The sequence below is a fragment of the Gambusia affinis genome, linkage group LG13 (assembly GCF_019740435.1).
Source record: "Gambusia affinis linkage group LG13, SWU_Gaff_1.0, whole genome shotgun sequence".
In the NCBI taxonomy this organism is placed as follows: Eukaryota; Metazoa; Chordata; class Actinopteri; order Cyprinodontiformes; family Poeciliidae; genus Gambusia; species Gambusia affinis.
Genome location: NC_057880.1, coordinates 14036739 through 14054511, shown reverse-complemented (window position 1 = coordinate 14054511; position 17773 = coordinate 14036739). Strand labels below are relative to the sequence as shown.

Sequence of the window (17773 nt, the reverse complement as noted above, 5' to 3'; positions counted from 1 at the left end):
ATATGTGGTGATTGAGCATCGCCCTTTCTAATGCCACCCTGCCAACCACCCAAATGGCCAAACATATTAGAAGCCACCACTCCTTGAGCTATACAGCAGCGTTCTGAACTGTGTTTAGAAATGTTACAAAATATTCCTGGAAATAATTCCATGTCCTTTTTACATCTGTGTGCCATCATTGATACATGGTGCTCACATCCTGCTTCTACAAGAGGAGGCTATAAAAGCTTTTTTGGGATCAAATAATGTATTACTATGAAAAACAATGCAATGGCTGATTATATTTCACACTTTTAATATTTATGATTTAATGGACCTGTATTACAATGATATTTGCCATTTACAAAACAGGGGACCGCTGATGTTAGCCCATTGAAATTACTGTATGACTGGCTCAACGCTTGGGCTAATAAAAATATCTAACAGGATTGTGTTTGCTTCTCAAAAACAGAGTGATACTTCAGAGTAAGAGTTACTTCAGACACCCTGAGGCAGCTCAGCACAGAAACACATTTCTAACACATCACAGATCCAACTCTCCCTCCAGAGACCCAGTGGCTAAATGAGAACACATGACTCCTCATTTGCATCCCCTATTTGGCTCTCTGTAATCATAAAGCTTAATATAACATAACGAAAAACAGCAGCTCTGCTTTGATGTCGTTTTAAGATTATACAAGGTTTGCGTGAATTCTTGCATGTGCATGCATTATGACATGTGTGAGTCTGCTGCAGTGCTGGAAGAAAGCCAGTGCTGCTTTGTCATTGAAAACAGCAAGTTGTGACACCCTAGCTCGTCCTCCTTCTTTTCTTGTTGTGTGCCTTTTTCTTCCTGGGCATCCTCAAAGCAACAAACTCTCTTCAAATTTAGGATTGTTAAACAGGAATTGATGTTATCTGCAAGAGAATTTGATCAACCAACAAAAATAAAAAAAATATATATATATATATCATTACAGAAACATAGGCCTATCATTACAGCAATTTTGCTGGCCAATCAATTGTCCCAGAAATTGTTGTAATGAAAATAATGTTTTGAAAGCATTTTCAAGTAACACAATGAGAATGTCAAAATAGTACAACTTCACCCTCTCAAAGATAAATCCACTTTTAATTGTGTAAATAAGCCACAACACTGGTGCTGGGAGATATTTTAAATATCCAAAAAAAAAAAAAAAAAAAAAGAAAATAACTAAAATGACCAAGAATAATAATATAAAAATGGAAATAAGAACCACACACAACTAAAATCATAAATGAAATTGATTATGAGGTAGAAAATGTAAATTATTGTAATGGAAATTATCAAACTCATTTTAATTTATCATGGGATTAACTGATTTATTGCTTATTGTGACACTCTTACTAATATAGATGTAGACACTCCTTCCTGACTTCAAATATTAGTGTTGTGCTTTGTTCTATCTTTATTGTAATCATAACCAATAAAATCTAAGCAATTTTGATTGTTCACTTTTAATATAGAGACACATTTAGTAGAGATAAACCCACTACTGGGAAACATACAGTGATCAGGCATAACATCATAACCACTGACAGGTAAAGTAAATATTCCTAATGATCCCTCATCATGAGGAAATAATTATATGTCCTCGTATGTCCATATGAGACAACAAGTAAACATTTGCCTTTAGATTTGAGGTTAAAAACAATAACAAATGGCCAAACATAAGGAGTTGGGTGAGTTTGGCAGAGGCCAAAATGTGATGGAGCTAATGATTGGGTCAGAGCATCTGTAAATCTGCAGCTCTTGTTGGTTGTTTTCCTAGTTAGCCATGGCCAGTATCTGTCTGAATGTTTTCCAAGGAAGGAATTGTGATGAATTGGCAGCCAAGACTCACTGATGCACTGGAGGCGTGAAAGCTGGCCCTCTCCACCAGACAAGCTGCTACAGCTAAAACTGTAATAAAGGTTAATGCTGTTTCTGAAAGAAAGGTGTCAGATGTGTTTCAATGTGTTGCAGACCAATTAGGACAATTTTATTTCTTAGTCTGTTTATGTATGACTTATATATGTAAAAAAAAAACAGACACTAAAACTTCATCTGCACTTAAATTTGTCCATTTTGAAGCAAAGTGAAAAATATTTTGGTCAGCAACCTTCTTAATGCTGATGCCAGCAACAACGGTGGTCAAGCAGTTTCCAGTTTATGACAGATTGGATCTTTAGTGGTTTCTCAGCATCCGAACCAATTTCCTTACATCCGAGGGGAAAGTTTGGGTCATGTTGTTAAAACTTACACAGATGTTCCAAGAAGAAAAAAAACTCCCACAAATAGATCCAAGCATGTTTTAAAAAGACCAAATTGACTTCTGGAATGGATTTCCAAAGCCCTAAACTCAATTCTAAGAAAGTTTGGGCTCTATGCCTAAAGGTCTCTTTGCCCCAAGACAGCATGTGGTTTAATAAGTGAACTCCACCAATTGAAATTCATCTTTAAATGTCTAACATTAATATTGCCTTCAAGCCCATTTACAGTGAATGTAAGCTTTTACAGTGAATATTCATCTGAACGCATGGCGACCCTGACGTGATCACATGTGGGACATCACAAGGCTCAATTCTTTGTACACCACATGCCTCCATAAAACAAAACACACTGTGTACATCACAAACAGGACATTTCTGAGTTGCTTACAGCAGGCCAGCTTTTTGTTCAGATGATAGTGCTGTTCTTGATGTATAGCTAAAAAAATCTGTTTGACTTCTTTTTGGATTCGCTGCAATACAGTAAATGCGCCCCTTAGCTGTAATAGAGCATCAGAGTCAACTTGACCCAGATGGAAAAATGTTGATAAAAGACATAATTATGTGGTCAGCGCATGTGTTTTCTATTTGTTCTGTTAGTTCAAAGGCGTGTGGTTTGCATTGAGAGACTGTAAGGCTGGTGTGCATATCTCCCTCTCCACACAGTTCTAAATCAGTGACCGTGGAGTTTAATGAGAGTTTATGCCAGGTAAAAAGTGATGAAGAACATAACCCGCGCACCCCTGCTGTCCAGCCAGTTCATTAGTGTGAACATGGGGCTTACAAAATGTGTACGACACAGTTTTTGATATTGCACTGTAACCTCAAGTTATAAATTCTATCGGCAGCTTAGTTTTAGCACATTATTGGTGCTTTTCAAAAAGCTTTGTATCCTGCTGCATATTTAGTCATACTCACCTTGCTGAAGGACGCAAATCTGAGCCTTATAAAGGCATGTGCTGTTTCATGCCATGTCACATTCTCAGGGCTGGGTCAAGAGAATGAAAAACAAGAATATGTTTATATTTGTACAAAATTCTCAACAATATTTAATCCACATTTTTAGAATAAAAATATGTCTGCCTTGTTCCTAAGATAACATCTGGAACAACACAAAACCTCCACAGGCTCTATAAGATGGGGAAATTATTGTTTGCATGTAGTCACAGATTACGTTGAGAGTGTGTTTGCCTAGGCTTTTGGGGGCAATCAATGTGCAATGGTACTTTGGACCTTTGGAGTATTGTTACACTTTTTGTCATCAATAGTCTTGAATGATGTGAAAAGCTGCACTGCACCACTCATATGACTGTATGCACATCGGCTGACATAGTCTGTGTGAATGACTACATAAATTTGCACATTTTTTATGACATGCTCAGGGAAACACCTCTGTGTGAAGCGTCAAACACAACATGTACATGCAGGCTGCACACATGAACTCAGTGAACCTCAGATAGCAGAGATGTCATAAAGTGCGGGTGATTCTAAAATGTTTACTTAGCTCTGGGCTACCTCTGGGTTGGTACCTCTCTCCGCACTCTACAGGATACCTCAGCTGTGGACTAATGCTTTTAAATATCCAGGTTCACAAAAGTGTTCATTCATCTCAAAACCTGAAATTACCCCAGGAAATCTGGAGTAATTTATATGTCTGTATCAGCTTTTCACATCTAGAAACTGATGTTTTGGCCTATTTTTTGTTGTAAAATAGTTCAAGCTCAAGCAAGATATTTTGTGGAGTTTCAAGAACATCCGTTTTCAAGTCTACGTAAAGACTGGCTCTAAGTCTGGATATGACTGAGCCAATCCAGTACAGCAATATGATTGGATACACTAAAATTCAGACTACGTTTTTAACATTCCCACTCATCAGAAGGGTTTTGATGGGAACCTCCACCCCAGTCTTTTGCAGCTAATGACAGATTTTACTACAGGCAAGCTTCAGCTTTCAGCTTGCCTGTCTCTGCTGAAAAGAAGCATCCCCACAGCGCAGTCCTTCCACCACTGTGCTTAACCACGGCCTTTTACAATTAACTTTCTATGCACATCATTTGCCTCAGCATTTTAGCTTTTTTGATGCTTGTCCCATACTGGAAGGCGGTCTGTTGCTCTGTGTGTCATGACTAAATCACTGTATCCTGCCAGAGATTGTTGAGTCAGCTTTCTCCTTCTTGTTTCTCCTCTGCTTCTCAGGTGGCTCCTGAAATCAGCTCAGTAAATGGCAAAGGCAAGGAACAGATGGATGATACCTATATGGCAGCGGAGGAGGGCGAGGAGGAAGATGGCCACATACCTCACACTCAATTTCCCGTCATTGTCCAGTCCTTCACCAACCATGGTGGACAGCCAGCACTTATTAAAAGAGAGTCAGAGATGGATTTGACCAATTCTGCACTTCACCGCCATATATGCTCTTCTGTGACTCATCAGAATGGTTCTGATGGCAGTCTTACAAAGCCTAATGGTGCTAATATGACCAACGGGTCTCAGTCTGATCTGAAATCAGCATGTAAAAATACTTCAATGGCATCAGAGCTTCAAAGGACTATTATTGCCGCAATCCCAAAAGACAGCTCAGAGAACAGGCCAAAGGCGTCTTCAGATGATGTGTCACTTCCACTAAAGAAGATCAAACTGGAAGAGCCGTGGTTGTGGATCACTGAGCAGACTACCACGCAGCTGACTAGACAAGATGACGATACATGCGAAGATCCTCTATCGATGTTGGCAGCAGTTGTCTGCCTGTCCGTCACGGAGAGGAAGGGATTAGAGGAGAAACTTCTCGGTACACGTTCCTCCATTCTGTGTTCCATTAAGACAGAACCGCCAGATTTGCACTTTGTCAAAACAGAAAAAGATGAGTTGAAGAAAAGCACTCCTGCTAATTTGCAAAGGACTCCCCAACCCATCAAAAGTGAACCTCCTCAAAGTGTCCTGTTACCCAGTGTGCAGTCCTTGGTGGAGAGGAGAAACCTTAGTTTTGATCAGGCTATTGCTATCGAGGCCTTGACTCAACTGGCGGTAATACCACAAAGCCCCTCAGGTTTCATTAAAGCTGAAAGTAACGGTGAACACCCCATTTCCTCCAATTCCCCAGGTTTCAACACAAATCCTGCACAGCAAGCGGCTAAACGTGCATCAGCCATCCACTACAACAAAGTCTCGGTCATCAGCTCACCACTACACCAGACTTCAGTGATACGCCCTCCCGTGGCCAGGCAGGGGAATGTCATTCAGTGCTCCAGAAGGCTGAGCTCTGACACAAAGCCTTCTGTTGCAGAAATGCACTCAAGCTGCAGGGGGACAGGGCAGGGTCAGGCTCCTTATGTCATCCATTCACAGGGTAGCTATAAGGACTCCAGCAGGGGTCATGAGCGTTTAGTGGAGGACAGGGAAAGGTGTGTCATTAAAATGACGAGGAACAGGGACGAGGAAGAAGTGGCAGCTCAGTTGGCGGATCTGGCCTTCATCATTCAGGCGCGGCACAATCAGCAATCCAACAACAACCCCCCTAAGGGAACACCTGTTTCAGCTATAAAGTACAACTACAAATCCCAGCAAAGCCCCTGTCAGAAAAAGCCTCCCTTAAAAAAGATCAAAACTACGCCATCCAAGCCCAGGAAGAGGAAAAGCGATGGATTACAGGAGGGAGCGAGTCGTAGGACTGCGCAGGGTGGGGAGACGCCTCACAGGAGCCGAGGCCAGAATGGTCTCCCGCATGGGAAATCAAGTCGTCAGCCCAAGAACAATTTCTTTTTGCCTTTGGCTCAAATTGATTTGAAGAAATACTTGGCTGAGACTCAAGAAGGAAGGAGGCAACTGATCCATCAAAGTAACATTCACAATACAAGTCTGTCTCAGAATCCCAACAATCTGTTAACCACGAACCACACTGGTGCTGGAGAAAACCACCAGTGGTCGCTTCCTAATGGTCAGCCTCTCCAACACAATCAATGCAATGGTTTTATTGCAGGACCAGCAGAGAGCCACGTTTTATCTCAGGTAGCGCAGCCTGTTGGCGAGCTGCAGCATGGCACTCATCCTAACCCTAGCCCTGCAAAACCAGCTTTTATCAGCAATGTCAATGGGTTCCATGTTCTGAGTAACGGCTTCTCAGGGCCTCCTGATTCCCCTCCTCCAAGCCAACAGAACTACTATAAGCTAGAGACGTCTGGATCTGTCACTGTCCTATCCACAGCGACTGACGGGGCTCACCCTGCAGAGTCCACTCCAACCAGGAACGGTGTCGACAACTTTCTGGAGTCTCCGATGAGTTTCCTGGATACCCCTATCAAGAACCTGCTCAGTACACCTTCCAAAAAGCTGGCAGATCTTCCTTCCTGTCAGTGCGTGGGTGAGTTAGCTCTGCTTTATATCATTCACAATATAATGACGCTCATTAAAGGAAGACTAAAGTTGTGGGCAAAGAAGTACAACAAATTTATGTCGGCCTTTATGTTTGTATATCACATAAGACAGGTTTAAGAATGTAAGAGGACATAAATGCTCAAGATGACGACAATATCTGTATCAATTGCTGTTGCCCACAATTTCCTGACTCATCTCTTTCTTTTTCAGTCTTTCTAATTTGCTCACTATTCTCTGTGAGGTTAAGCATTTCAGCCACTAAAAATTTACATTTGACATAAAAAACAAAGGCATTTAAAGACCAATCAACAGGCCAAATATATTTGACAAGCAGAGTGTGAGGGCAAGGCACTTGATATATGATGTCCTACTGAATATGTTTTCCTATCAGTTGCTTTGTGATTGCAGTTTTATAAACAATATTATTGTAGTTCAAGGGGTATGAATAATTTTGCAATTTACACTTTGTCCATATTAATACTGTGTTTCTCTGCCATGTTTGGATCCACTTGAACACTTTTGAATGCTTTGCAGCCCTTAATTTGTGTCTTTAGCCATACGGTGTCTGTTTTTTCCACAGACCAAGTTATTGAAAAGGAGGAAGGCCCTTACTACACTCACCTTGGGGCAGGACCCAGCGTTGCTGCCGTAAGGGAAATGATGGAAAACAGGTACATTGATTTGCTTTAACAAAACACACTTTGAGAACCTCCTGGTCACAAGAAGTAAACGGCTATGTCACAGCTACTCTGAGTAAGAAGGAAGTTTGGTTAAGGTATTTTAACACTTGCCCAAAGTGTCACACTACAACATGTGCACAAAACACAGAAACACAGAGCGTGCTGAAACAGGAAACTGTAAAGCTGAGACCAGGGGACATTAAGTTTAGATGACAGCTTGTTTCAAAGGTCCTTGGCTCCATCACTGTCCACGTTACAGCACGTTCTTACTGGAACAAGAATAAATAATTACCAGGTTGAGAGAATTAATAGTAGCCGATAGAGTCGGGATGCAGGGAGAGGTTGTGTAAACTAATCTAACAAGTGTCAGTTTAATGAAGTGTGGTTTATGTGGTCTGACCCCCAGATGAGAGCTACTGTGGTGACAAATAGAAACTATGTGAAGCCAGGTGCTAGGAATGAAAAGGTTACTGGTTTTAATATAACCGTAATTACATTTCTTAGTTAGTTATACTGTTTTGAAATGAAATTACCATCAAAACCAAATCAATTATCTTTGGTAGTAAAGACTCAGATGATCAGCAGGGATATAATTACCTCTGAAGAGCACTGAGTGTAAAATGTTGTCAGTTTTTGAATTTCTTAACTGCACAAAGAGGAATTTCTGTCTTGTTTAATGATGTCTTAGATTCCTTACTTCAAGAAGGAAATAACATGACTACTTCTCTGCAAGTAGTTGCCTATTTGCTTATGCTAAGTGAGGTTACTGTTAGCACTAAAATTGGATTGTGGGTTCAGTCTGCTGACTAACTTTCTGACTAATAGAAACCAGATTTTAAATCTGTTAATATTGAGATATTATATTACCAATATTACTACTACTAATGATCATAATAATGGATATGATCATTACATTTAAGCTATTGATTTCAGTCAAAGCATATTGAATATTATTCCATATTGTATTTTAAAAAAGATAAACATTGAACCTTCTTAAAAATACAGTGTTTTTTGCAATTATAAAGTTGCATTTGTTTTCTATGATTTGCCACATCAGACCAGTAATGCAGCAGCATTTTTATTTTGAAAACATGACCAATTAATATTTGTTCAAAAATAAAAATAGGCGCATGTCACTGCCTTTCTTGGCCTCTAAATTGCTTAAAATCTTAGTTGCAAGTTGTTTACTAGGTGTTTAGACAGAAATATGTGGTTCATAAACTGTTTGTTTTCAATGCCAAAAAAAAAAGTTTGAAACATATATTCTTTAAACTGTTACAAACTGTTTGAAGTACAGTTGCGGCCAGCAACTGTACTTCAAAAATCTGCATGTAGCGTTGAATAATTTAAATCTGATTTCAAATGTTAATGATTAACAGAAATGGAAGCAGAGCTGATCTAAGTTGTTCCAGATAGCAAGAAAACTGTGAAATATTCATTTACTTCACTTCCGAAATGGAAGTCAACTTCAGTAATGTGGAGCTGAAGTTGATTTATCTTTAGATAAATCTAAAGATAAGACTTTAGATAAATATCAGAAATATCTAGAATTGGAAAAAAAGGAAAAGCTCTAGGAATTATGTTAATAAAAAATAAATATTTTTAAATAGAATTAGTGACATATATTCAAGATATGGATTGTAGGATTACATTTTGTTACTACGTTACATTCAGAGGATGACATGTTTGTTTTTCTGCTCACAGGTATGGTGCCAAAGGAAATGCAGTGAGGGTGGAAGTCGTTGTTTACACTGGGAAAGAGGGCAAGAGCTCCCAGGGGTGTCCCATAGCTAAATGGGTGTGTGATTGCTGTAACACTTATAATGCCATCATTTTCTCACCTTGATTACATGTTGAAGCCAGTTGTATGTTTTAGAAAAAGAGGTTCTTCCTTTTTGAAATATGATTTTGTGTGTATGTGCGGTCTCTGCTCACCATCTGACTTGTCACATCCTGATCCACCCACCAGGTGATCCGACGTGGGAGCGAAGAGGAGAAGTTGCTGTGTTTGGTCCGAAAAAGACCGGGCCACTACTGCGACACGGCTGTATTGGTGATCCTCATCCTGGCGTGGGAGGGTATCCCTCGAGCGGTGGCAGACCACCTTTACCAAGACCTCACAGAGACCCTCTTTAAATACGGCTCCCCCACCAGTCGCCGTTGCGCCCTCAACGAAGAGTGTGTTGCTTTTTTTATCCGCTGTTTTCCTGTTCACCTACTTCATCCCGACCGTTTCTGTCCCATCTCTGATCAATCCTTTCTGTCCCCGCAGTCGCACGTGTGCATGCCAGGGTTTGGACCCGGACACCTGCGGGGCCTCGTTCTCCTTTGGGTGTTCCTGGAGCATGTACTTCAATGGCTGCAAGTTTGCCCGCAGCAAAGTGCCCCGCAAGTTTCGTCTGCTTGGAGACCTCCGGGAGGAGGTTAGAGGATGTTTTCATCAGTTTCGCAGTCCATTATAACTCCTTAAATACTGCTAGAAACCATCACTCCCCTGTTTGATGTCATGATGTGTTGTCTGTGTTATTGGTGTATGTTTGATTTGTTTTACAATATAATAAATTACACTTCACTGTTTAATTTGCTATAAATGTACACCTTTAAAACTAAATGTCTTCCAGCATTTTGCCCCCTAGTGACCAATGTCGAGTATTACGTTAGAAGACATTAAAAGAAAGCATCAAACAAAAGTCATTTTTCAGCAACCAAAGAAACAAATCCTAAATTTGTTTGTTTTTAGGAGGCAAAGATTGAGAACAACCTTCAAAGTTTGGCCACTGATCTCGCTCCACTCTACAAAAAACTGGCTCCTATGGCATTCCAGAACCAGGTATGAAACATTGAAACTGTAGAATTATATCTACCAGAACCCCCAGAATTGGGGTCATTTTGAAACTTTTGCTGACTCTGTTACTTTTATTCATTTATTTTATGTCTTCTGAACCGTCATCAGTGGATTAGAGAATGTTTACATGCAATCCTATAATCTCCCCCAGTTTTTTCCCCGATAGCACTTTTCAAATGTCTGATTTTCCTTCTACCTTTCACAGGTGGAGTGTGAGGATGCAGGGGACGCTTGCCGGCTGGGCAGGATGGAGGGTCGTCCTTTTTCAGGGGTCACAGCTTGCGTAGATTTCTGCGCTCACGCTCACAAAGACACCAGCAACATGAACAATGGCAGCACCGTGGTAAGCACTCAGTCAGAACTGTTACCAGGCTGGTTACTGCTGGGCAGTGCCGGCTGCGCTTTACAAAAGTATTAACATCTCTTGAACTTTTTTAATTTTTGACTAATTAAAGCCACAAACTTTATTGTGTTTTGTTTGTAATTTTTTTTGTAATAGATCAATGTAAACTACTGTGTATCTGTAAAGTGGAAGGAGAATGACTCATGGTTCCAGTTTTTCTCAACAAATAAAAATCTGGAAAGGGAGGCATGTATATTTTTTTAAGTGCCCCTAAATCACTACTTCCTAGAAGCAGCTTTGGATAGCCAGTTTTTTTTGGCTGATGTCTCCATCAGCTTTGGACAAGTGGAGACTGAAATATTTGCTAATTCCTCTTCTCAAATCTCAACCATATTGGAGAGGGAATGTCTGTAAATATTGCCTGGGATTCGCAAATTGATTTAGATTTGAATTTTGTTTGAAGCATTCAAAAACATGAAAGTTCTTTTATATAGGTGGATCACAACCAATTTTCATTGTGTCGCTGGTCTGTATTTGTTAAAAAAATTACAAGAAAAAAAGGGCTCACTTTTTTACAGTAGCTGGTGTCCTGTAATGCAAGTTGACACCAATCATTTCAAGCCTTAGAAGACAATCAGTCATATTTTTCAGAAAAGGAATGAAACTCTTGACCTCTTCCCGGCGTGCTTTTTCAGGTTTGCACTTTAACAAAGGAAGATAACCGTGCGGTGCGGAATATACCTGAGGATGAACAGCTTCATGTGCTCCCACTGTACAAGATCTCTGACAAAGACGAGTTTGGTCAGGCTGAAGGCCAGTGGGCCAAGATCCGGAGTGGAGCTTTGCACGTTCTCTCCTCCTTTCCCAGAGAGGTAAGCTCTGCTCAACGTTTAGGGGGAGAAAAAGTTCATTTGGTAGCATATTTCAGCAACAAGGCAGTTCAAAGTGCTTTACATCATTAAAACACAAATACACAAAGTGATAAAAGACACCACACAGTCAACAATTGAGAAGACCAGTAGCACATTTTGATGAATGCCTTTATTAAAATCATCAATACACCTCAAATATATTGGTCAATGTTTAATTTATTATTGTTCAAAAACAATTCTAAACAGGTGGGGTTTTAGTGTACAGTTAAAGGAACTCAGTGTTTTAGCTGTTTTGCAGTTTTCTAGAAACTTGATCCAGATTTGTGGTGAATAGAAGCAGAATGGTTGATGGTCAACACTCCATGTTTGGTTCCAGTCATACTTTAACTCGTTAAATCTTTTTATATCCTGTCACAGTTTGCAAACATGCAAATAATTAGATATATTTTTTGAGGAGTTTATGTGACAGAACAACATAAAGTTGCAGATAATTGTGGAGTAGTAGGGAAATGTATGTGGTTTTCCCTTATTACAAATGAAAATTGTTTTGTGCTCCACATTCCACATGTAAGCATCACTTCATTCAGTTTAGAGTTTAAGGCGCTATATGCAACATTGGCTTCAGACACACTCTTACGTGTTTACACTATAGCTTAGTATTGTTGATGCAAGACTTTTGAAAACTTCTATGACTTTCAGAGTGAGAAGTCTGACTTTGGGCTGGGCATACCAGTTAATTTTCCCAACTCATAATAAATCCAACTAAGATTCTGGGGAAAAATTATTAATTGACTGTGAAAATTTATGTTTAAAGGTTTTTTTGTATTTATTGGGGCCATTTGTTTTCAGGTGCGTCTGCTGGCTGAGCCTGTGAAATCTGCTCGTAAGATAAGACAGGAAGCTCGACTGAAGGCGCAGGCAGAGAAGATGGAGAAGAAGCTCGGGATGTCTTCGCTCACTCCTGGGAAAGTCAAATCTGAAACCCCCAATAAAGGTAGTACGGTACATCTAATTATCTGAACGTTTTTGCTTTTATAAGAAAATCACAGAAATTATTTTATAACTGTGATACAAAAACATGTTATTTGTTTTCCCCTAAAAGAGCCCCAAGGCTTCTACAGCTCTTATGGAGTACCACCGAGACCCACCAGTGTTGGCAGATCCACACCGGAGAGGAATCAAGCCGCTGCTTACAGCCACAGCATCAGCAGCTGCTCTTCTCCAGGGGCCGGGATCACTTTGCAGCGGGAGGTCCTCCCCTCCAACCACCACAGCGTGTCAAACCTTCAGTTTAAGCATAACGGCGTAGCTGTCGGCTACCGTAATGCTGGTGCTACTATGAGTGGTTTAACTCCTCCTTCTGGTGAGCAGGGTCCTTTACTAGAACCTATACCTCCACAGGACATCAACAATGACTTTCCCTTTAAAGCTGAGCCCAGCGAGATGCACTGCTCCGCTCTGCACAGACTGTCCCCCTCCTCTTTCTCTGCCAGACCTACCTCTGAGGGCCTCTTCAGCAGGCTCAACGGACTTCTCCGGGCTGCAGAAGGTGTTGCAGGAGAGGTCAGGGGCCATGACTTCCCTCCGGGCCAGTCTCTCCCCTTACAAGCCCCGCCGCTCGAACCGCAACAGGCGAAGCAGGAAGAGGTGTGGTCCGACAGCGAGCACAACTTCCTGGACGAGGACATTGGCGGTGTTGCTGTGGCGCCGTCACACGGCTCAATCCTGATTGAGTGCGCGCGCCGCGAGCTGCACGCCACCACCCCCATCCTCAAGCCAAACCGCCGCCACCCAACTCGCATCTCCTTGGTCTTCTACCAGCACAAAGCCCTGAACGAGCCAGGCCACGGGATGGCGATGTGGGACGCCAAGATGGCCAAGCGGGAGCGGGATCGGGAGGAGGAGGCGGAGAGACTGAGGATGGAGGGAAGCGGGAGTATGGGGATGAACAAAAAAGCATCAGGGGATGGGGAGGGAGAGGAAGACGAGGATAAGGAGACAGAGGAGACAAGAAGGGTAATGAATGTCCCGACACGGCAGGCTTTTACTGCTCCGACAGGTGGCATTATCACCGTGTCTCCTTATGCACTTACACATGTGACGGGCCCTTACAATCGCTGGTCTTAGTCGGCATGTTTCAACAGACTCTCTCGAAACTCCTACACCGTGGTTCTGCCTTACCTCAATCACCTTCAAACGGCTATTCTCATCGTCATCGTGTTGCTTTTTTTTTATTGTACTTTTCTATTGTCTGCTAACTTTGTCCTTCTTAGAGCCTGCCATCTTTGGTGATGGGAAGGACCAAAGTTTGTTGACTTTTTAACTGTGAGTTTCGGTGCTGGTTTTTAATGTAAAGACATGGTGCTTTGAAGCAAGATGTTTTTAAACTGGTTTTATACACATGATTTAGAACAAAAAAGATGTGATTATTTATTCTGATCATAGCAATTTCTATTTAATTTCTGATATAAGCCTGTTTACTGCAAGATGTCTATGATACCCTGCTTTATATTGTACAGTAGAAGTGTACTTTGGTGCCATTCTCACTGTAACCTTGGTTTAGCAATTTTGTTACTTCACTTAATTTTATTTACTACAAATTGTCACATGTAGCATTATGCGTTTTCCTTTCACTGCCTCCGTCTTCTGTTGGTGGTTTAAAAAAAATCTACTTTTTTCTTCATTTAGATATTTTATTTCTTTAATTCACAGCTATAAATGGCATATTAAGAAGCACTTTCCCTTAACTTGAAATGCAGGGCATAAGCCTGAATTGTATGTGCTGACAGAGATACTAGACAGTAAATTTGACAGTTAAAAATTAACCATGTTTTATTTTACAGTATTTCTGCAATAATTAGCTTTTTATTCAGTTTGAGTACACATATTTAATAAAATTCTGTTCTCACCAATGTAATGAATCATAAGAAACTATCGAGATTAGATTCTCAGTTCGACCGGAGCCGGTCCAAGGCTGTTTGAGGTGCTAAACAGAGTTATTTAGATGTGGGGACCCTTGTAGCTCTGCTAATGTTCCTTTGTTACTATTGTTAGCTGGCAAAATTTGCATGTTAGCTAAAGCCTAGCTTCTGGCCAATGAATGTGCATCCTTCATAGCAGCAGATCGTGGGAGAGAACTCGAGCTAACGTTTTAACTAATGTTAACTTATCAAGAATTTCAGTAAGTTTGCTAGATTTGATTCTCACACTACATTAAGCGTGGTCGACCACTTTTGTATAGCTTATCACTTTACATAGATTATTTTCCTATATTTCTTTCTTACAATAGTCACTTTCATTGTAAAAAATAAAATTTCTAGAGCTACAATTAAATACGGACACAGACGTTAGCTGGTCAGTGAAATTAGATCATTTTTAGCTTGATTGGTAATGTGGACGTAATATTTTATCACAGTATTTTGTTGCGTTTATTTCAATGATGATAAAAAGTTTTAAGAAAATTTATCACTGTGCTTTTGATTATACTTCTTGAATTTCATGCAGATCAAATCTGAACAAATCCTTCTCTCAAAGTATAATTTAACCACTACCAAAAAGCCTGCTTCAGCACAACAGTTGTATTAATCAGAGCATTTGAGCTGTGTAGCAGTGCACAATATTGGATTGAGTCATATTTTGACACATGTACAACAGTTACTGATGCGCTTACAGATCCTACTGTAAGAAGAGAAAAATAATTCATACAGACAATGTAACAATCCCAGTTGACCGATTGTGAGGTTTGCTAAGTTTATTGGTGAGAGGTTGTCCTTACTTTTGGCAAAATATTCATAATTACACAAATGAGGCAAAGACAAAAGACTCTGAGGTATACTTAGTGGAGACTCATTTGGAAGCAGTGAGGGAGCCGACCCAAAAGATCAGAATCTTTGAAAAGAAATGAACTCGCCCTCACTAGTTATGAACTGTACCAACCCTTCAGATTGCTAATATAAAATGCTAAAGGCAGTAAAAATGGACGGCTGCATTGTATGTATTTTTTTTTTTTTTTTTTTGCATCAATTGCTCTCATATCTTAGATTGCTCATGCCTTGGGCCGGTTCTGGTATTCCACTCTTGGAAGAGGCGTCTTTCATAGGGGACAAGTGTGATTATAGGACTTCAAAATCTAACTGTATATTTTATTGGTGCTAGCTTACAAGATGCTATAAATGAGTCAGATGTCAACACAACACCCTCTTGTTGTAAAACCACTTGAACACCATGTCGCACTCAAACAATTGCTTAAGATGTTTGTTCAAGTGCCCAGCTCTTGTGGAGACCTTTGTTTACATATATCCTTTTACAGGGTCTCAATAAAGGGGCTGGGAGTAGCTCCTGGGAATTTTTTTGTACCCATTAAAGAGAAGCTCTTTATTTTTAGGAACTAAGATGATTGCAACTTTAGCACAACTCTTCACTCATATTCACACTAAGACAGATGGCATTACATTTTTATCTGAAATATTTGGCAAACTTTGTTTTGGTGCTAAAAGAAAAGATATCAAAGTGCAGACACTGACTTAAACTGGTTCTAAACTGTATAATGGTGCTTTTCTGGAACTCGTCCTTGTTGGACGTGTTCAAACATTGTCTGTATCATTTCTTTTGTCAAATATTGGCAGACAGGGGACAACAGGCGGAACCATTAATATGTTTTTCAAGTGCAAGTTTAAGGTGCATACCTGTGCAGTTTTCATTTGCAGTTTAAATGTCTTCCACATTTAAAGATTTCTCCAGCAGCTCTTAAAAATTCTGAACCTACATGCAAAAAATAAATGAATGTAAACTGTTTGGGATCCACTGAATTTTAAACATCACACAATAAAATGAAAATTGTATTTTTTTTTTTATTATTTCTTTTGAACGGACATTTTCTGTCCACATGAAACATTTTTGTAATGAGCACCAGCATTTAGATAGACTGTAAATATGTATGTGAACCACCATTGTTTTTACTGTACTGATAAAGGTGTTTTAGACAATGGGTGATCTTGCTTATTTTAAAACTGAATTACTGTATGTTGCTAAAAGTATATCCAGTTTAGACTTGAGAAGAGACTAAATTTAGCATTCCTTTTACGGATGGCTGATCTCGTTCAGGATTGTGAAATAAAGTCATATTTATATTTTGGACCTCATCATGATTTACTCTTTGTTTTTGTTTCAGTTTTGCATGCTAGCTTCAGCAACACATGGCTAACTGATATGTTCCAGTGTGTTGAAATACAGTTTTGACTACAACTTTACATGCTATTTATTTTGGATATTTAGTCATCTATCCAGTTAAGAAGAAAAAATATTTTTTTAGTTGCTAAGTTACAGACTATTAGAGGAATTTACTTACAGAAAGGTCATCATCTCTTTACGCAGTTTGTGAAAGTTCACATGAAGCCATAGACTTCAAGTTGATTTAATACATTTCAGGGATGCACATTTGCAGACGTAGTATAAGGCAACTTCACAACACACTGCTTCATGGTGTGAAGCAATGTTTTTTTCTGTCTTAAGGCACTGTAATTGAAAGGCTTTCAAATTATTTAATAAGTTCTTTTCACAGGATAAAGTGCCACATAGTGGAGATAGTCAAATAAAAATTTTATAAAGTCACAAAAAGGATAAATAATCTAATGCAGAAAATTTAGGGGGTGGTCATTGCTACCTTTGCATCTCCCCGTTGTTAATAAATGTATCCTCACCTGGTTTTGAAACATTTAACAGAATCATGCTATGAAGATGGGGATACAAAGCGTTCCGGTCAGTGGGTATGTCAGCCAGGGGACAATTTTTTACTAAATCTGTCTCCTCTGATCTTAAGATGAAACCAACAAATGGTCTCAGACTTAGATTTCTCTTATATACACTGGAGCAGGATCGTTTAAGGCTCTCAAAGAAATTTTTTAAATGGTTTCTAAAAAATTTGCAAATTACCAGTCCTTTCATGAGATAAGTAATATACTTGCCAGTTAAATCGTTTTTAATTGTAGGCACTACAGCAAAAACTTAGGAAGGATCTTAAGTCAGGTGATGTACACAAAATGTTTTATCACATGTATAATGACAGTTGCTCATGACTTTATGTCAACGTTAGTCCCGGTGGAAAGTATGATAATTTACTAAACCACATGTGACAAAGGGTAATAACCAAGGAGGGAACTGAGCTCTAGGCACCAGGCTCCAAGTTCATCTGGTTCAAAATAGTTTTGCATTACAGTGAAGAGCTTTTAGTCAAGTACAGACAGATCCAGGACATAAAACTATCTATCTAGGTAAGAGAGGTTCTAAATGGTGGCATCTATTGTAGATTTATGATCAATTGTAGTAACTGAAATAATCATCAGTTATTTATATTTTAAACATTTCAAGTTACATTTTCCAGATTATACGTCATTAA

At 39.7% G+C, this 17773-nt stretch overlaps 1 protein-coding gene across 1 annotated transcript in view; it reads left to right on the top strand.

Moving 5' to 3' along the window:
• The window catches only part of tet1 (tet methylcytosine dioxygenase 1), a 33980-nt gene extending 17460 nt beyond the window's left edge, over positions 1-16520 (top strand). The window contains exons 2-11 of the mRNA XM_044137510.1: positions 4465-6625; positions 7220-7310; positions 9024-9117; positions 9289-9497; positions 9592-9742; positions 10060-10149; positions 10370-10507; positions 11203-11379; positions 12229-12373; positions 12482-16520. Of these exons, the coding sequence (XP_043993445.1) occupies positions 4465-6625; positions 7220-7310; positions 9024-9117; positions 9289-9497; positions 9592-9742; positions 10060-10149; positions 10370-10507; positions 11203-11379; positions 12229-12373; positions 12482-13506 (4281 nt within the window). The 3' untranslated portion in view covers positions 13507-16520. The remainder of the gene's footprint in view (positions 1-4464; positions 6626-7219; positions 7311-9023; positions 9118-9288; positions 9498-9591; positions 9743-10059; positions 10150-10369; positions 10508-11202; positions 11380-12228; positions 12374-12481) is intronic.
• Positions 16521-17773: the final 1253 nt, after the last annotated feature.